General features: G+C 43.7%; 1 protein-coding gene across 1 annotated transcript in view; it reads right to left on the bottom strand.

Annotated features, from left to right (window-relative positions):
- LOC311223443 (la-related protein 4B-like) overlaps positions 1–17329 on the bottom strand; it is a gene marked incomplete at both ends in the record, with an annotated part of 100630 nt that extends 83301 nt beyond the window's left edge. The window contains 3 exons of the mRNA XM_084308230.1: positions 4939–5049; positions 8261–8364; positions 17182–17329. Of these exons, the coding sequence (XP_084164356.1) occupies positions 4939–5049; positions 8261–8364; positions 17182–17329 (363 nt within the window). The remainder of the gene's footprint in view (positions 1–4938; positions 5050–8260; positions 8365–17181) is intronic.
- Positions 17330–22125: the final 4796 nt, after the last annotated feature.

Raw genomic sequence — 22125 nt, 5'->3', positions numbered from 1 at the left:
TTGGTATGGTATAAATCACAACTAGCAGACTATAGAAATAAAGAAGAAAGGGAAATATCACATTTGGTTAAAATTAAAAAAAGGTATAATTTCCAGAGGGAAAAGTATTTTTTTATGTGCAATTTATATTCCCCCAAATGAGTCTCCATATTTCGACGAGGAGATTTTCTCCACCATAGAAGAAGAGACCAGTCATTTCCAGGCCCAGGGATCTGTGCTGATCATGGGAGATTTAAACTCTAGGACTGGTGAGCAGGTTGACTTCACTAGTACCGAAGGTGACAGTTATATCACTGGAGATCACCTCAATTTCCCTATCCTTACCAACAGGAAAAATTATGATAAAAACACAAACAAGAGTGGAAGACAAGTGTTGCAGCTTTGTAGAGCGTTGGGTCTGTACATTACCAACGGAAGGTTGCGAGGGGATTCCTTTGGACGGTATACATATTGCTCAAGACTTGGTAGCAGCACCGTTGATTATGCTATAACAGATTTAGACCTAACCTCCTTGAGAGCCTTCACTGTAAAAGAACAAACACCTCTATCAGATCACTCTCAGATCACTTTGTATCTAAAAAGAGCAGACACAGGTAATATATGCTCTCAACCCTGTAATCTGTACAACATAAAGATGAAATACAGATTGGCTCACAACAGTCTGGAGCAGTACCAGGATGCTATGGTCTTCTAGACTCCTTCCTGGCCCAGATTTACCCTCAGAATAACGAAGGTGTAGAGTGGTGTCTGGTACACATCAACCACATATTTGATCATTTGGCCTCATCATCAAATTTTAAATGTAAAACAGAACAACCAAAGAAAACAAACAAGGAAATGTGGTTTGATTCAGACTGCAAATCCATTAGGAAGACACTAAGAAATATCTCCAACCAAAAACACAGGCATCCAGATAGTCAGGAACTCCGTCTTAGTTACTGTGAAACTCTAAAGCAATATAAAAACACACTGAGAACAAAAAAAGAACAATATATACAAAACCAGTTACAATTAATTGAAGAGTCTCTGGGGTCAAATAAATTCTGGGAAAAATGGAACTAATTTACCAAGAAACATAAAAATGAACAATCCATTCAAAATGGAGATACATGGAAAAACCACTTCGAAAATCTTTATAGAAAACCAACAAAGAATCAAGCCCAAGAACACATTTCTGAAAAATTAAAAAAATCTTGAAAGCGCTATTAAGGATTATCAGAACCCACTGGACTACCCGATCAGTGAATTAGAATTGGAAGACAAATTAAAAGCTCTGCAGAACAAAAAAGCATGTGGGACTGATGGCATATTAAATGAGATGTTAAAACATACAAACAGAAAATGCAAATTGGCCATCTTAAAAATATTTAACTTGGTACTAAGTGTGGGATATTTCCCTGAAAGCTGGAGTGAAGGGATGATCACACCCATTTTCAAGAACGGAGACAAATATGATCCCAACAATTATAGAGGCATCTGTGTTAGTAGTAATCTGGGGAAATTATTTGGCAGCATCCTAAATTCAAGAATTATAGATTTCCTCAATGAGCACAATGTTTTAAGCAAAAGTCAAATTGGATTCCTCCCAAACTATAGAACAGCTGACCACATTTTCACCCTACACACACTAATCGATAAATATGTAAATCAAAATAAAGGAAAAATTCATGCATGCTTTGTCGATTTCCAGAAAGCGTTTGACTCAGTCTGGCATGAGGGTTTACTTTTTAAATTAATAGAAAGTGGTATAGGGGGGAAGTCCTTTGATGTTATTAAATCCATATATGAAAATAACAAATTGGCTGTCAAAATTGGAGATAAACACACAGACTTCTTCCCACAAGGCAGAGGGGTGAAGCAAGGCTGCAACCTCAGCCCCACACTGTTCAATATTTATATAAATGAACTGGCATTATTATTAGAACAGTCAGCAGCACCTGGTCTCACTCTCACAGACACAGAAATTAAGTGTCTCTTTTATGCAGATGACCTGGTCATACTGTCTCCTACTAGAGAAGGTCTTCAGCGAAGTTTGGACATTCTTCATCAGTACTGTCAGACCTGGGCCCTGACAGTGAATATGAAGAAAACCAAAATTATGACCTTCCAAAAAAGATCCCAGTTACAGAGAAATTACCCAGAATTCAAAATAGGTGCGACCCAAATAGAACAAACAAATAGCTATACATATCTAGGTTTACAAATCAGCTCCACTGGAAATTTCTGTTCAGCTGTAAAGGAACTCAAGGAGAAAGCAAAAAGGGCTTTCTATGCCATCAAGCGTTCAGTTCAAATCCAAATTCCAATCAGGACATGGCTCAAAATATTTAAAGCAGTTATAGAATCAATTGCACTGTACGGCAGTGAGGTATGGGGCCCTTTATTAGTAACGGATTGGGCAAAATGGGACAAAAATCCAATTGAGATCCTGCATGTAGAGTTCTGCAAAACAATTCTCAGGGTACAAAGGAAAAGCCCAAACTCTGCATGCAGGGCTGAATTAGGACAATATCCGTTACTCATAAATATGCAAAAAAGATCAATTAAATTCTGGAGCCATATTAAAAAAAGTGACCCGGCCTGCTATCATCATAAAGCCCTGGCCTGCCAAGAGCTGGACCTACAAAGGAGCCCCTTTTGTCAACTCATAATGAAACTGGCTGACATCTCACACTCTGACATTACAAACCCTAGCCAGCCTCAGAAGATTAGACCTAACCAAATTATAACCAAAGAAAAAGATAAATACATTACGTATTGGAATCAACTCACACAATCACAACACAAATTAGAAACATATTTGGCCCTAAACAGACAGTATACTGTGGCAGACTACCTCAGCACAGTAACTGATAAGAATCTAAGAAAGACTCTGACAAAGTACAGACTGAGTGACCATGGTTTGGCGATAGAGAAGGGCAGACACAGACAGACCTGGCTGCCCAGAGAGGAGAGGTTGTGCTGTCTTTGTGATGAGGGAGCCATAGAGACAGAACTACACTTCCTAACACAATGTGAAAATTACAGAAATATTAGGGAGGAATTCTTTCCAAAAATTGAAATAATTTTCCCAGAATTCCAAAGTATGACAGAAGTGCAGAAATTGCCATTCCTCCTGGGGGAACAGAAAGAATGTGCAGTTTTAGCTGCAAAATGTGTCAATTCATGTCACAAGAAAAGGGACAACCAGTAGGACACATACTGTATATACATGTACCATGTTTTACTCACCGCACCATCTCCTTTATATATATATATAAGAGAGAGAGAGAGAGAGCGAGAGCGAGAGCGAGAGCGAGAGAGAGAGAGAGAGAGATATGCTGTGTCTAGCTCGAGTCCTGGGACTATTACCGAGTGATCGGACCGAATTGAAATGAGCACCAGCTTCCATTTCCTGTTTCCGCTCTGGGCGATCCGCCGATCGGCCACCAGATGGCGCTCTTGAACCGTTGGAGAGTTGAGAGGGGATCAACAGTACATCTCAAGTCTCCGGGGGAGAAATATGATTTTGATCACAGATTTTTAAAATATTGATATCAAAGACGTGGTACGGCGTCTTTGGCAGAATGAGCATGGCGAGGAAAGACATCCTACTGCGTTTTTGGCGACCATAGTGTTAATTCCCCTACATACACACAGAGGAATCATGTAGAACACAGACACTTATTCTTAAGCCCCCTACACGCACACATATTCTGAAACTTTATTCTGAACACAGACACTTATTCTGAACACACACACACACATACATTCTAATCCTCCATGCAACCATTTTCTGAAACAATTGTCTAAAGATTGACACATACGCACATTCTCCAACTTAATTCCCCCACACACACACACACACACACACATTTATTCTGAAGATAGACACATTGTATTTTTCTTAAAAAATATACCCCTACATACACAGAGGAATACACAGACACTTATTCTGAAATTCTGAATACACAGACACTTATCTCCTAAACCGGATGTCCCGCCTCCTTGAATCCTCGACCAATCAGAGAAGGGGGCGGGACGTATGGGTCATAAATCATCTCAAAAGGGGGCGTGGTTACAACCAATCAAACTAAAAGGGGCGTGTTTTGCATAATGAGACACAATATCAATACCTAATCTCTCTCCTAACATTCACTCACATTCACACACAGGGCAGAGGCAACCATGCAAGGTGCCAACCTGCTCAAGGACACTTCGACATGCTGCCTGGGAGGAGTGGGAATTGAACCGTGAATGGAACTAGAACGCTACCTATTACCAGATGACCGTTCTACCCTCTGAGCCACTGACGGCCCAATACAGTACAACCTTTTCATGCTCGTCAATAGTTTGGATAGTACAACATGTTTCAACAAATGTATCCACAAAATGGATTACCATCCAAATGTTATTGAAGACTCCTGCGAGTCTACGTACATCTAACTTTTCCTAACTATCTTGTGACCGCAGCATTGCTATGTTGTGTGCGCAAATATAATGTGTATACTCAATTACGCATATATACAGTACGTCTCTTTATAGACTCGGATTTAGACATTTAATGAGAGAAGTTGCGGGCTTTGACTCGCATGCATTCAGCACAGACATTTATTTAATTAAATCGCAGCCTTTTTTGCAGTTATATAATCGTGATTGCAATTGTGTGTGTTTGTGAATGGGAGAGGTAGGATTAGTGTCTGCGTGTGTGCGTCAGTCTGTGTTGGTGAATGGGAGAGGCATGGAGGTGGAGGGGATTGTGTGTAGCCTACATATAATTCTTGATATGAGGTCATTCTAAAACAGATATAGCCTAATTAGCATTTTTTTTTCATGGACTCGCATTAAGCATTTTGTCACAAAATAAATAATCACAAAATATCAGTGTGAAATCCTGGTCGGTCTACATAATTTGAATTTAAAAAGGGTTTAAATAGTTACATTATGTAATTTCCTTACCTGCTGTGCGTCTGCTTCTGATTCAAAGGTGATGAACCAGTTGTCATTGTAGGCAAACTCACAGTTGATGAACTTGGGGAGGTTATCCCCTTTGAAGAGAGACTCCACCTCCTTCAAGAAAAGAAACAAGATAGATGTTGATAGCTAATAAGATGATTGAGCTCTTCTAAACTCGTCATGGATGGAAATTAATAACAGGTACATTTATCAACATTGGTGCCAAGAATAATACTAAAACATACTGCTTCCCTAATGAAATGGTCTGTATCCCTTAGGGTTGGGTACCAAGCTGAGACTCTCTCTCTCTCTCTACATTCAATGATTTAAAGTAGCCAAACGTTACACTGTAAATACTAACTGGATAGTTGATGGTATAAACATTTAATTTCATTATCTGAAATATTCTAAAATAATTAAGTCTCCTAAGCCATTATCCCTTTGTGTGTGTGTGCGCGCAGCCGCGCACATCCCATCTCTGGTCTTTGGAAAGACCAGATGAGATCAGAGGAGTTTGATAGTATTTACTGAGTATGGCCAGATAATGTTGATATTTAAAACTTTATAAATAATACATAATAAATGTATACTGATCATGCAACATAAAAGAACATTTAAAAAAGAAATCGTTGTAGGAACAGTTTGGGAGAGGGAGGTAGGGAGGCGTTTTAGTTTGTGTGGTGTGATAATGTTGAAATTGAGAAGTTTAGACTTGAGTTTAGTTTTACAACAGAAAAAAAATTGTTATAATGAAAGTACCGAAAAAAGGAACCATCGGGTATTGATTCCCAGGTACTGGTACCGGTTAAAATGTGAACGGTACCCAACCCTAGTATCCCTGTCCGACCACCAAACTGTGAAAAAAAATATATTGTGCAAGTAGGGGCAAATGATGCTCACAAGGAAGAGGCAGAAATACCGAAACAAGACTTTATTGAACTTCTAAAGATGCTAGGCTTCCTGAATATTGAGGCATACATTAGTAGACAGGGAGCTACTGGGACTAAATATGTAGCTCTCAACTGCTCTGTGCCTCTGCCTTACATAAAGTCAACTTTATTGACTATTACAATCTGTTTTAGGGGCACAGAGATAATGGACTTTGTCTCTCAACAGATCTGGAGAGGAATTGTTAATCTCTAACCTACATTATTTCCTTAGCCACCCAACTGTACTCCGTCCTACTAAAGATGATAATGGAAAGATATCAGATTCCTGCTCAACAGCTCATGATCAGCACCAAGTCTTAGCCACTGGTTGATATTTGATTGGCCACAGCAAGCACTTTTTACATAGTCAATCAGAATGAAGGGCTAAAATATATTTTCTTCCAGGATATTGTAATTTCAGTACATTTTCAAGGTTTTCTATGACTGGAAATCAGGTCTCTGAATGTCCAGGTTTTCCAGGTTTAAAAGGACGAGTGGAAACCGTGAACACAGTACATGTGGTTCCTTTAGTGCTGCAGGATGAGCCGCTCTGGGCAGCTGGACTGACCTCTATGGGGGTGCTCTCTCTCAGCTGGACTGACCTCTATGGGGGTGCTCTCTCTCAGCTGGACTGACCTCTATGGGGGTGCTCTCTCTCAGCTGGACTGACCTCTATGGGGGTGCTCTCTCTCAGCTGGACTGACCTCTATGGGGGTGCTCTCTCTCAGCTGGACTGACCTCTATGGGGGTGCTCTCTCAGCTGGACTGACCTCTATGGGGGTGCTCTCTCAGCTGGACTGACCTCTATGGGGGTGCTCTCTGGGAGCTGGACTGACCTCTATGGGGGTGCTCTCTCTCAGCTAGACTGACCTCTATGGGGGTGCTCTCTGGGAGCTGGACTGACCTCTATGGGGGTGCTCTCTCAGCTGGACTGACCTCTATGGGGGTGCTCTCTCTCAGCTGGACTGACCTCTATGGGGGTGCTCTCTCTCAGCTGGACTGACCTCTATGGGGGTGCTCTCTCTCAGCTGGACTGACCTCTATGGGGGTGCTCTCTCTCAGCTGGACTGACCTCTATGGGGGTGCTCTCTCTCAGCTGGACTGACCTCTATGGGGGTGCTCTCTCTCAGCTGGACTGACCTATATGGGGGTGCTCTCTCTCAGCTGGACTGACCTCTATGGGGGTGCTCTCTCTCAGCTGGACTGACCTCTATGGGGGTGCTCTCTCTCAGCTAGACTGACCTCTATGGGGGTGCTCTCTGGGAGCTGGACTGACCTCTATGGGGGTGCTCTCTGGGAGCTGGACTGACCTCTATGGGGGTGCTCTCTCTCAGCTGGACTGACCTCTATGGGGGTGCTCTCTCTCAGCTGGACTGACCTCTATGGGGGTGCTCTCTGGGAGCTGGACTGACCTCTATGGGGGTGCTCTCTGGCAGCTGGACTGACCTCTATGGGGGTGCTCTCTCTCAGCTGGACTGACCTCTATGGGGGTGCTCTCTCTCAGCTGGACTGACTTCTATGGGGGTGCTCTCTCTCAGCTGGACTGACCTCTATGGGGGTGCTCTCTCTCAGCTGGACTGACCTCTATGGGGGTGCTCTCTCTCAGCTGGACTGACCTCTATGGGGGTGCTCTCTCTCAGCTGGACTGACCTCTATGGGGGTGCTCTCTCAGCTGGACTGACCTCTATGGGGGTGCTCTCTCTCAGCTGGACTGACCTCTATGGGGGTGCTCTCTGGGAGCTGGACTGACCTCTATGGGGGTGCTCTCTCTCAGCTGGACTGACCTCTATGGGGGTGCTCTCTGGGAGCTGGACTGACCTCTATGGGGGTGCTCTCTCTCAGCTGGACTGACCTCTATGGGGGTGCTCTCTGGGAGCTGGACTGACCTCTATGGGGGTGCTCTCTGGGAGCTGGACTGACCTCTATGGGGGTGCTCTCTGGGAGCTGGACTGACCTCTATGGGGGTGCTCTCTGGCAGCTGGACTGACCTCTATGGGGGTGCTCTCTGGGAGCTGGACTGACCTCTATGGGGGTGCTCTCTCTCAGCTGGACTGACCTCTATGGGGGTGCTCTCTCTCAGCTGGACTGACCTCTATGGGGGTGCTCTCCGGGAGCTGGACTGACCTCTATGGGGGTGCTCTCTGGGAGCTGGACTGACCTCTATGGGGGTGCTCTCTGGGAGCTGGACTGACCTCTATGGGGGTGCTCTCTGGGAGCTGGACTGACTTCTATGGGGGTGCTCTCTGGCAGCTGGACTGACCTCTATGGGGGTGCTCTCTGGCAGCTGGACTGACCTCTATGGGGGTGCTCTCTGGCAGCTGGACTGACCTCTATGGGGGTGCTCTCCGGGAGCTGGACTGACCTCTATGGGGGTGCTCTCTGGGAGCTGGACTGACCTCTATGGGGGTGCTCTCCGGGACCTCTCGGAGGATGACGATGCAGCGGTTCTGGTTGGGACGCACTTTCTCCCCCTTGTCATCGACCTGGACCAACGGCAGAGCTGGAGAAAACCATATAGGCTTGAGTTTACACCAACAATTAGGGATGTCCGATATTATCTGCCAATATTGGCATTAAAATGTAATATCGGAAATTATCGGTATCGGTTATTTAACCTTTATTTACCCAGTGAAGGAAGTAGCCTTGTTTTTCCAATGTGTATATAATGTAAATATCTGTAGATGACAGCATCTACTCATAGATCTCAGAGGAGGAGGACAACAGAGAGAGTGTGTGTGTTAGCAGACTAAATGCAGTGAGAGAGGATTTAGGCTGTGACCCAAGGCCGGCAAGCAACAGCTGATAGCCACAGCGTTTTGTTTTGGGTAAAGCGATGCCGGTAATATCAACATCACCGTTGCTATAGTGATTTGGGTCAAAAGTGCCATTGCCATGGTATGGTATCGTGTCACTTAGTAACAAGGAAAAGGGGGCGGGTCAGCCGTTGCTAGGGGAAAGACGCTATGAGCTGTGAGTTTTTCCGGGGTAAATTAGAATAGGACACAAGGCTGAGCCGTGTCGACGTGGACAGAGAGACAGAGCACTAACTAGAGGGTGGTGGTGAGAGGGCCCCCCCCCCCCCCTCCTAGGGCTCGAGGAGGCTAGCTTCGGCTAACAGGGAAGGGTTTTGGCTAACGACAAGGCCTCAATCGCCATTGGACTAAAAGCAGAAGAGACGGTAGAATAATGAATTTAGTTTTTCTTCAAAGACTGTTCAAGGACATTACAGAATTGGTTACATCTTGTACGAGGCTATGTTTATGAAAATAAACATCACGATCTGAGGAAGTAGATCACGTTGCCAGTGTCGTTTCTTCTGATTACGGATGTACTAACAGGGTTGATACAGTATAAGACCGCTAATGAGATAACCAAGTACGGATGACAACGTGGAGGCAAGTCACGGAGCAGCAGGTGACGAGGTGATTAAAGGCTGAAAACAGTGTAATCTTTCACCAGGCAAGCAAGTAAGAACAAATTCTTATTTAATTTATTGTGAAAAGTATGCATAATGTTGTGTTAATTCCACGACAAGAGATATGTAATGTTAATTACCTGAAATTATTCAGTTTTTTGGGGGGGGAAACCTCGCATATATCGGTATCTGTTGATATCTGTATCGGTAATTAAGACTTATCGGTATATCGGATATCGGTCAAAAAGCCAATATCGAACATCCCTACCAACAATCTAATATTTAAAAGGAACACACCAACATTATGTGAACTGCACTTGCCATCTTCTCCAATTCTACCAATTTCCTCTCCGTGTGTTCAATAAAAAGCTATCCGGCTGCAAGCTAGCCCAGATCAGCACAAATAAATGGAAGCGGATACGGACTAGTAGACTGCATCCCTGCCCGAGCCCAACGGGGCCCTACCCGACCCGACGGGTTCGGGCTGGGTAGGGCTTTGTTTTTAAATAAATAATTCAGGCTCGGCCGGGCAGCGCCCTCTTTTTTCATTGGGCGCGCGCCTCACGCTGCTTTCACGTTCTGTTTTGCGTAACGTAGTGCTGTCATCAGAGAGTGAAAGCCTTGTGTCTGAGGAGTCAAGATGTATAAGCTAACAGATAAAATAGTAAAGGGAGAGCTTTTGAAAGTTGCCAATGCGTCTGGGAAAGCTGCATTTTTGGAAACATTTGGATGTAATTACCGCAAGGAGAACTCGAGGGGAGTAGAACAGTGATGAAGCCATCAGGTGGATGATGAACAAATGAACCGGACCGAAGTGGTTCATTGGTTGTTTGAAGTTGGAATATAGCCAGTTGGCGAACGTTTTAATTTGTTCTTGGATGTATGTAGCCTAGGGTGCATCAAAATACACATTTCCAGCGTATTGATTTGTATGGGTGCTAAAAGTGTTACCATCCATGTAAAAACAATACATGCAAAATATTTTTGCAATACGAGGTGATTTAGATGTGGAACGGTACATCAGTACATGCTGTCCTCCCCCAACATGGCCTGCTGTTAGTGTCTGTGTGTGTGTGTGTTGCAACATTGTTACATCTCGCACCTGGTCCTGCAATTTTTGGGGGGATGGGCGGGATGGGCCTATAAATAGCTTTGCCTGTGTGGCTCTGCATCACAGTTTACTAAATTCCCCCAACTCCACCATCACCCACCACAGGATCCAGCTCTCCAACTATATCTCCAGCTATCCACTCCAGTTATCACAAGATGGCGTCGCCGCCCTTAGGCTCCCGCCAGAGCAGCCGCAGCCTGGTCTTTGGTCTGGGCCCCAGCATAACCAATGCAGATGCCATCATCACTGGTGCCAAACTGCCAAGTGGTCGCCAGATCTTGCGGTGCATGCTGTACAACTGCGACATGCAACTGCATGCCAAGCGGCCAGGTTTGACCGGAGCCTTGTCACGGTTCCATGCGGCTAAGGACGTTTTGGAGCAGGTGCAGCCATTTTATGAAAAGGCCAATATTCCAATGGTGAGTGATCGTCGAGCATGCGTCAAGATGGTAGCGCTTGTCGATGCTAGCAACAAGCTGCGGCACATTCCAAAGGCCAGGTTCTCCAGTGAGGCTACAGCTCGACTGGTGGACGCAATGGAGCACAAGCTGGATGCCACATTCCCGCTGTGGTCTCCAAATGCAGAGGAGCTGATCTGTGATCCAGAGGACATTGCTTTTCTGGCCAGCATGAAGGGCGACAGAGTGGCCACATTTGGAGCATTGGATGCCAATCTGCAATCCAAGTTGAAGCGGCGACAGGAGCGTGAAGCAGCGCAGCAGGCATGCTTTACCAAGGAGCAGCAGGAGATGACTGAGAGGTCCAGCATGGCGGTGGTGTTGGAAAGCGAAAATGATGAAGACAGCAATGCAGATGAAACGGCTGCTCCACCGGCTGAGAACACACCCACCCGTGACCGTAAGAAGACTGGCACCACAGCCTTCATTCCATCAGACATTCTCAGCCGGCCGAGTCTTGTGTCACTGGCTACACGGTTGAAGATCACACCAATGCAGCAGGCTGCCTTCACGCGCGGTCTGATCGAGGAATCCGGTGGCAATTCGGCAAAGGTCTCCACATCCTACGCAACAGCAGACGGAGCGCGCCGCCACGTGTTGCAGGCCATCAGTGAGGACCAGCAAGAACAGTGGACACCACCTCCCATGTGCACCTTGCACTGGGACAGCAAGTTGACGCCAATGCTCAACAATGTGCGCCAGTTGGAGGAGCGTCTGACAGTGGTGATCGGAGACGCAAAGCGGCTCAAACTGCTCGGTGTGCCAGCATACATGAAGGGGACTGATGAGGCATGTGGAACGATCATTGCCCGGCTGACATGCAAGCTGCTGCAGGACTGGTGCTGCACCGATCAGGTTGTCAACATGGCATTTGACACCACCGCGTCAAACACTGGCCATCTCACGGCAGCCTGCATTGCCATCCAGCACTCACTGGGTCGACCACTGCTCTGGTCCGGGTGCCGGCACCACATCGGCGAGGTGCTCCTCAGCCACATCTTCATTGACCTCAAGGTGGAGACGTCACGCTCGCCAGATGTTACATTGTTTACACGTCTGTGCGACAACTGGAACCTGTTGCCACACAAGGACAGCGGCCCATTGGCCCGCTACATTCCTGGCGATGCCAAAACACCGTTCCTGGGCAAGTTGCGTGCTGAACTAATTGTGTGCGCTGCAGGAGTGCTCGACTACAGGCGAGGCGACTATCGCGAGTTCGTGCAGCTATGTCTTGTGTATCTGAGTGCAGACAGTGCAGAGCACACTCCAGTTAACTTCCAACGACCGGGAGCACTGCACAAGGCGCGGTGGATGGCTAAGCTGCTCTACACTCTCAAGCTGGCCTTGATGGAGCAGCACATTGCCTTGCTTCCTCAGGGGACCATCACTACACAGCAGCAGGTGCTGAAGATTCGGGCGTTTGCCAACTTCATCACGCACATCTACGCAACGTGGTGGTTGACCTGCGACACGGCCGTAGATGCGGCATGGAATGACCTTACACTCTTACCACAACCTGTACACATACAAGTCTGTTGACGAGGGCATCGCAGCATCAGCGATTAAGGCGCTGAAGCGGCACCTATGGTACCTGTCAGGCGAGATGCTGCCCCTGGCACTCTTCAGGACCAAGGTGCCAGTTGGCGAGCGGCGCGCACTTGCAGATGCTATATTGGAGCACAAGCCGGCTGATATATCCATGCAAGCCCCACAGCTCCGCTTTGGCACTGGCTTCGGCAAGCCAAAGTTTCCAACCCTCTCGCCGACCACCAGCTTGGCTGACCTTGCCTTGGATGATGAACAAATGAACCGGACCGAAGTGGTTCATTGGTTGTTTGAAGTTGGAATATAGCCAGTTGGCGAACGTTTTAATTTGTTCTTGGATGTATGTAGCCGGTTGGCGAAGTTTTGTTAACGTTGTTCAACACGTTGCTGACATCAACAGCGAAGTGGTGAGTCTGATTTATTATTATTTGCTGGTGTGGGGTCGCCGCTGCCCTGTTCTGTTGTGCTTTCTTTATATAAATGTTGCTCTGCTCGAAATCTGATTTCTGTTTTCTGCTTGTTTGTATAGTGACTGAGTAGGCTATTGTGTCGTGTGTGTCAAAGAAGATTCCATATAGCCTTCAATACGTTTTACGAGGCTGCCGTGTGAGTCAGTCTAACGCGAGCGCTGGGAATAGACGGCATTCTAATAAGAAAGAGCGAAACAGGCTATATAATGCTTCTTAGTTTTCAGCGTGATATGTGTTATTTAGGTAGACCTATTGGACATTTTCGTTTATTTATTAAGTTCATATAAAACAGTGTTTCGAATATTTAATAAAAATATATATATATATTTAAGTCTAAATTTTTTCGGGTTTTCATTCGGGCTAGGGCTTCAAATGTTGCATTACAGTCGGGCTTATTGTTGGGCAGGGCCTGAACGTCATGGGCTCGGGCTGGGCACGGGCTTAATTTCAAGGCCCTTGCAGACCACTAATACGGACCACTAGCCAGCCTAGCTTAAACTCTTTTGTTTTTTGGCCAACTGCTAGGCTAGCTGGTCCGTATCCACTTCCAGTCAAGCTTGCAGCTGGATAGCTTTCTACTGAACACAGAGGAAATTGGTATCTACAGTCGGGTCAATAAATATTTGGACATCGACATCATTTTGTCTCTGTACACCACCACAATGGACTTGAAATTAAACAATCAAGATTAGGGATGCACCGATATGAAAATTTGCCACCGATACAGATTGTTCAACTAACACAATTGGCCGATACCGATATTTGTGGCAAAAAAAAATATATTTTTTTTAATGAAACTACTGTATGTCTCTAAATGTTTTGATGAATTGAAAATGGAGGACCCTTATGTAAAAAAGCCGAAAGTCTTTTTCTGGTCTTCATCCTCCAGTCCACTGAGCTGTACTGCATTGTACCCATTCTGCAATCTGCCAATAAAGTTCTCAATCAATCAATCAGACAAATGCATAAAAAAGCTCCCACCATAACCATATAACAAAAAACTATTATTGTTTATGAAAATGTTTTAGCCCTATGCTTGACTATTATTTTAGCCATGGCAACAAATAAAATAATAATAATCAAATGAATAAATAAAATATTAAATAAATAAATAGGCTACACGTCTCTCTTTTTGTGTTACAAATTGTGCTCACCGATATGAACATAGGCCTCTTTACTTACTTAAAAAAAGGAATCATCAAGAAATATGTTTATGGTACTAATTCCACCATGCCATGGTGCACTATCTCTCTATGACTCTGCTCTCAACCAAAGCAATGCAACAGAACAATTTTGATTGACAGTCGATTCTGCCAATTACGTCACACCGCTTGCACCCGCCTACTGCTGTTCTTACCACCAATCGGCAAGCGCGTATTTGTTTTTTACTTCCGCGATGTCCATCATTGATTTTGACGAGAGCTCACAACAAAGCTACTAACGTTAGCTCCCCGCAGCCGACGAGTAGATTACCAGCGCTCCGCAGGATGACTAAACGAGGCATAATGATTTTACTGCAACGAATGTTATAATAAAAGCCTTTCCATACATCTGTCTGAAAACTTTATTAACAGACCGCAGAATGGGCACAACTCAGCACGGGCTGAGATATGAATGAGCAATGCTTGCTATCTATCTAGGTCGTCCTCGGACTTTGCTATGGTCCGGTAAAAATACGCTGATGCTATTGAACGTGTAACTATATAACGTTAATGCCACAAAACGAATGCCTTTGTTAATCATAAGTAGTAACTTTGATGCAGTAGCGTGTGTGTGGGGGCGGCGTTGTGCAGGTCGCTTGACTGAAACTTTTTTCAAAGTTTGAATGTGTGGGCCAGATTGATGCGACACAAATTGATGGATATTTATCGGCTACTGCCATCGGCACATTTGAGCTTATCAGCCGATAGGCCGATGGCAGTCAACAAGGCACTTATCGGCCGATACCCGACAGATATATCAATGCACCCCTTTGTGCACTGATATGTACCTTGTGTGCAGACTTTCCGCTTTAATTTACATCCATATCAGTTGAACAGTATGAATTACAAAAGTTTCTACATGTGCACACCCCTTTTTAAAAGGGACAAAAAGTAATTAGACAATCAAATTAATAAATAAAATGGTAACTTTTAATACTTGGTTGCAAATCCTTTGCAGTCGATGACAGCCTGAAGTCTGGAACCAGGGAGCGAAATTAACTTTTTGACTCACCGGCCAGTGGCGGGTAGATGGGAAGAGTCTACCCGCCAAGCATATTTCTTACCTGCCAAAATGTTTTTGATTAAAAAAAAATATATATATATTTTATATAAAAAAAAATTTTTAAATAAAATATATATTATATAATCATACTTGTAGTTGTATTATCTGCGAGACATCGCCACCACGCAATAAGTCAAAATGCTTGCTATCTGCAAACAGCTCCACTGTCTGTGTGTATACTTGAGTAGCCTCCAGCTCCAGCAAGGATTCTCCGGCCCTGCAGCTAGACCCTATATTCAGCTAGACCCTACATTCAGCATGCAAGGATTCTCCGGCGATGCAGCTGGACCTATTTATAACGTTACCGTTCTTTTGTCAAATCACATTCAACATGCCCTCAGCTAGAATACGCATTCAATCAATGTTATAAGACATTGATATCAGGAGCTATCTGTAGCTACTGCTAGCCCGGTAGATAACGTTAAGACAATTTAGTTTACTGGGACAGATGGATCAACGTAAGCTAGCTAAGCTAGCTAACGAGGGACCGGAGGTATTATGCACTCGAGTAGACTATTGCTGGAGCATTTGTTGATATCAGCAGCTATCAGTAGCTAGCCAGCTAGATACCGTTAGACAATGCCTCGTCATGTATTAAACTAAAAGTGAATAGTTGACTGGGTCATTGTTTAAACAGTAACGTTAGCTCTTGGAGGTCCGATATAGACTAGAGCAGATGGAAGTAAACAAGCCAAATGATAGCTTCCGATTGGTCATTTGCTTTTTTTCCTCATGAAACCAGTCACGTCACTCTACTGTGATTGGACCTAGTGCGATGTGGGACTTGTAGTTTTTTAACGGTCTCGCGGCGGAGAAAAAAAAGACGAGCGGCTATAATCTGTACTCGCACAAGAGTATTGTTATGAAGTTATGAACTACACGTCTACACGCCACACGGCGGGCAGCCCTCTAAGTGTCATGCGCCAAAGGTAAAAACAGCCCGCCCCTGGCGGGCGGCGGGCTTTAGTTTCGGTCCCTGTCTGGAACCCATATACATCACCAGATGCTGGTTTCATCCCTGGTGATGCTCTGCCAGGCCTCTAATGCAAGTGAGATGCATGATCAATTGGATTCATGCCATTGCATAACATTCCACTTATTTGCCTTCAAAAACTCTTTGGCTGCTTTTGCAGTATGGTTGTCCATCTGCACTGTGAAGCGCCGCCCAATGAGTTCTGAAGCGTCCAATGAGTTCTGAATATGAGCAGATAATATTGCCCAGAATTCATCTCGCTGCTTCTGTCAGCAGTCAATAAATACAAGGGAACTAGTTCCATTGGCAGCCATACATGTGTCCACGGCCACACCATAACACTACCACCACCATGCTTCACTGATGGTATGCTTTGGATCATGATCAGTTCCTTTCCTTCTCCATACTCTTCTCTTCCCATCATTCTGGTTGATCCTTGTCTCATCGTTTAATATTTTTTCTTTTTTAGATGTTTTCTTTTTGCAAACTCTAATCTGGTTTTCCTGTTTTTGAGGCTCACGAATCATCTTGTGGTGAACCCTCTGTATTCACTCTGGTAAGGTCATCCTGTGATGAACCATCTCTGTATTCACTCCGTTGAATCTTCTTGATTGTTAACTTTGACACAGCTATGCCTCCTGGAGTGTTCTTGATCTGGCCAACTGGTTTCTTTCACCAGGAAAATAATTCATCCACCGCAGAAGATGGTAAAGCGCATTTCACATAATGTTGGCATGTTCCTTTAACAATTGCCTATAGTCTAAGCAGGATTTGACAACTTGTTTCAAACATGGGAGGGTTTCACAATTACCTGTAAAAAGAGATCCAACAGTAATGACACATCTTTCAAAAGAAAATATACACAAATAATAATAATAATAATAATAATAACTTTGTTTTATATAGTGCCTTTCAAAAGACCCAAGGTCGCTTTACATAGGGGGGAAAAACAACAAAAGTAACAAACAGTGGACAGACACAAGAGATACAAAGTGAGAAATTAGGGGTTAAAGGCCAAGTTGAAGAGGTGACACAAGAAGGAAAATAAACATGTGATACTAAACACACGTGTTAACTCACATCGTAAAATATCCACGATCAGCTCCACGTCCGTGCTCAGCTTCTTGACGTGGTCCAGGTTGGCCACGGTCACAATTGGCACATACTGGTCGCTGTCCATCTGAGAGATGAGGTACATGTCGCTGGCCAGATTCTCCCTGGAGCCCATCAGGAGAAGGACAAGAACGAGAGACGAGTCAAGTCCTCTCAGATCTCCTCCCTACAGGCTCTACTAGGACCAAATATCCACTAGGCTAAATCATCAAAAAAAACAATCGATTTATTTTTGGGGACCCCACACCGCGTAATTTCAACGTGGAATTAAGGAATATCAAAATAAAAGCACACGTTGTTGAACTTGATCATGCATTTTTATTAGAAAATGTAATTACAGCACTATGTTATCAATACACATTTATAAAACCGAGGCATATTTAGCCAAAATAGGTTGCCAGAACATTAAAAAATATATATATAAAGCAGACGGTGGCATGGCATTTCCAGATTTTTTCCAATATTTTAAGGCGTACACATTAAGACCATTGACAACATGGTTTGATCCCCAAGCATTAGTATCCTGGAGAAAATTGGAAGAAAACATAGTAGCCCCACATAGACTGAAGGACATAGCACACACTAAACTACCAATCAAGCACTGTGAGCGAAAATTTGGCCCCATAATTACCCATGCGATCCGGATATGGCGTGAAACACAAAATAAATATCCTAACCCACAAAAATGGCACAATCACACTCCCTTATTCAATAACAATGCACTCTTAATTGAAAAACGTCCTATAAGATTCCCTATATGGGAAGAGCAAGGCATACACTCATTAGGGGATGTCTTTAACAACCAGGGTTTTTGTAGTTATGGAGAAATATGCACAAAATGTAATCTCACCGAGTCCACATGGCTTCTTTTACATACAGTTACGGCTATGTTTGAAGTCTCACGGTGTTCCATTAGACATACCAGTTGAACACCACAGATACCACAAATTCTTCTATGAAAGAGAGACATCGAGAGGTTTTGTTTCAGGTTTTTATTATCAATTACTAACGTCCTCGTATGAAACCCTCCAACTAGACTCTGTCTGGAGGAGGGATATACCAGACCTGGAAAGTGACTTTGATTGGCAAGGAGCATGGGCAAATGTCCGACTTACATCAAGGAACCCGGACCATCAACAAATCAATCTTAACTATATTCACAGGACATACTTGACTCCTATAAGACTGAACAGAATGGGTCTTAAACAAGACTCCAAATGCTCCCAATGTACAAATGGAGACGAAGGGACATTTATGCACATGTATTGGGACTGCCCACCAGTTAAGGCATTCTGGAAAGATGTGACCCATCAATTATCAAAACTCGTATCTTGGAATATACCAGTACACCCCTCTGTATTACTATTGAATGATGTTTTTGAGTTTGCAGTAAATCCACAGCTAAAGAGATTGGTTCTATCGGGTATCACAGTAGCTAAAAAACTGATCGCATCACGCTGGTTTCAACCGGAAAAAATGTGCCGGAAGGTTTGGTTTCTTACATATCTCGATGTGATTTATCAAGAAATATCTACAGCAAGAATTCTGGGACTCAACGAATCCAAAATGTCAATGTGGTTAGAAGTGGTGGAGAGAATAAAAGCTAGCTTATAATGGTGGTGTCTGGTTAGGAGTGAGGGATAATGGAGGTACTATCCAAGGAGGGGTCCGGGAGGGGGGGGTTCGAGCTGGAGCATATGTGTGTAGGGTTTTAGATAATAGGTATTAGGAGTATATCCTGTATAAGACATTGGTACAATTGGTAATTTCGTTGGATATACACTGTATACGGTAAAATATTATTATATACTTTTTTTTGTTTTCTGTTACTGTACTTGCATGTCATTTTAGCCACCTTAATTGTTAGTTTCATTATGCATTGTGTGTTGAGTACTGACTTTTAACAATTTTGTTTTGCAATAATAAAAAAAAAAAAAAAAAAAATTGAAGATTTAAGCTATATTAAAAATAAATGGGAGAAGGAACTGAAAACAAACATACCATATAAGGAGTGGAATCAAAGCTTTAAAGATATCTTACATTACATAAAATCACCCTTTTGGCAGGAGTATGCTTGGAAAATAAATATGAGGTACTTTAGAACACCATCGAGTATGTCCAAATTCGCACAAAATGATCCCGGCTGCTGGAGGGAGTGTGGGGAGAAGAATGCTGACCATACACATATTTTCTTTACGTGTAAAAAAAAATATTTTGAGAGCTGCAGCACTTAAACAAATTACAAGAGCAGGCGGCTACGTGGCGTAGTGGGAAAGGCGCTCACCACGGATGTTGAGACGCTGGGCTCGCCTGTTCGAGCCCAGCGCTCCACATTGCTTTCAGTTTAGCTGGTCGTCCGTACTAATACACATTGGCCGTATTAGGGGGTGGGAAACTGATGGGTGGGGATTGGGCGTTGTGGACAGCGACTCCTACAGGTCGGTTGGTGCGCCTGCGCAGTAGAATCAGGAAGTGTCGGGGGCAGCGTGAGCCTCCCACGCGTTACTCCTCGCCACTGAGAGATCGAGCTGCGCAGGTGAAAAGATGCGACTGCTGTTACCTCAAGTACCGGAGGGGACTTGTGCTATGTATGACTTAGTCCACATTGCAGCCGGCTTGTGGGAGGCAAGAAACAGCGTTCGTGACAGGGGAGGGTTGAATTGGATGATACGAAATTGGGATGTGGGAAAATATAGAAAAATGGGAGAAAAAGTGGATAAAAAAAAATTACAAGAGCTTGGAAAAAACTTGAACCCCCGAAAGTAAACAAATGGTTAGAAACTGTAGAGGACATATATAGTATGGAAAAGGTAACCTACAAAATCAATAAGTATGAAAATATGCTGGGAAAAAGATGGGGTCTCTTTAAACTATGGAGGGGTACTAGATGACAGACAGATCAGTCTTTGAGGAAGATTTTAAGTAACATGAAACAGTGATGTCTTGATCTACTGCTCAATTGTTGGGGAACACCCCTTAGGCCTACAGCTACACCTACAATGAAAATTCAAGCCTTTTTACTTATTATTATTATTATTATTATTATTATTATTATTATTATTATTATTATTATTATTATTATTATTATTATTATTATTTTTTTTTTTTTTTTTTTTTTTTTTTTTGCTTGGTTTTTTTTTCCTATAAATTTTTTATTTATTTGCTATTATTATTGTTGTTGTTATTTTTCTTGTGTGTGTATGTGGGGACGAGTAGGGATGGATGTTGGATGTGTACCGGTCCAGGATCTATGGTGCTCACCCCTTTGTTTGTGTTTTTGTCTCTTGTTTTTTGTATGGGTAAAGTGTCAAGATTTAAAATATGCGTATGTACATTTGTGTGTGTATGTACGTATGTAAGTATGGATATGTGCAGTTATGTATGTGTATGTGGGTACTGTTGGAGCCAAAAAGCCTTTCTGTTTATTTCATTTTATTTGTACTCACGGTGCAGAGGTGTGGCATTTTCAGTCACCATGGCAACCACCACAGGGGTTGGTTACCCATTTATACTGATCAGTGGGTGACGAGCGGCAGGTGTGCAAGGGGATAGCCAAACAGTTTTTGACCGTGTTCGTGTTGATGTGCCGTATAGGTCGGCGTTCAGTGTTATTAGTAAAAAGAGTTTTTGTATATATTTTTTGGTTGATAATGGTCAATAAAAGGATTGGCATATCGAAAATGATACGAGCTCTCTGGACATTGAATTCTTCAAGCACGCGTCTAACTCAAGCCAGCCCACTTGCCCCTCGCAGTAGGCTTATAGGTAAAGGAGTCTACAGGTACACATACTATACCTAAATGTAAAATGACTTTCTTTGACACAATAAAGTATAAAAAATAAAAATAAAAATCCGTGGGTGAATTATGTACCATTACAACCACTACACAGTACTGTATATCTATGTGTTGTGTGTATGTCATAAATGTCATTATGAATTGAAAATGGGGGACCCTGATGTAAACTAGACAAGTCTTTTTCTGATCTGCATCCCCTTAACAATTGTGTGTATTGAGCTGTACTGTATTGTACCCATTCTGCAATCTGTTAATAAAATGTTCAATCAATCAATCAATCAAACACACCGTTTTACAACCCCCCCCCCCAACCACCTCCAATGTACAGTCCCCCCCACCCCCCCAACCCCACCCCACCTACCCAACCTCCTCCAATGTACAGTTTCTACGTCAAATGTATATACTCTCTTTTCTGGACTCTTCGTATCACAAACAGTACTGTATTTGCAAATCTGGTATGTCATAAATGTATAGATGTAGCAGTACTGTCTATCTGTATGTCATGTATGTTATATATGTTATGATGAATTGAAAATGGGGGACCCTGATGTAAACAAGACGAAAGTCTTTGGTCTGCATCCCCTTAACAATTGTATGTATTGAGCTGTACTGTACTGCACCCATTCTGCAATCTGTTAATAAAGTTTTCAATCAATCAATCAATCAATCAATCAATCACACTTAATGGCGCTAGAGGGCGCTAATAACCCACGCGTTCCATTGGGGGAGGGTAATACGTGCGCCTCTAGCGGGCACATGTATGCGTTTTGGTAAGTATTATTATGGTCAGGCATGACGTCAGAACTTCGAACCTCAGGTAACAAAATTGTCTCAACTTCATCCGATTTGGCAGGCAATTCATGTTAAGTTTCCAGGTAGGAAGGGCATTTGTCTGCTGGGCTAAACCGAACCCTGGCTACACACCACACGCAGAAAACAAGATTTTAGGACTCCCACCTAGGAGAGCAGTGTCTGTCTAGAGTAGCGCATGCCCAGCTATGTAAAGTTGATCATGAATAAGAATCCCCCGCGTGCAGCGCCTCTGAGTGGACCATCTGGTGGATTAGGGGCGAGTTTCCATGAAGTTGTAACGCCGCTCCGTCAGTGCCGTCAC

This window comes from Notolepis coatsorum (genome assembly GCF_963971535.1).
Source record: "Notolepis coatsorum genome assembly, chromosome: 1".
NCBI classification, from domain to species: domain Eukaryota; kingdom Metazoa; phylum Chordata; class Actinopteri; order Aulopiformes; family Paralepididae; genus Notolepis; species Notolepis coatsorum.
The sequence above is the reverse complement of the archived record's forward strand: the minus strand, read 5'-3'. Positions and strand labels throughout refer to the sequence as shown.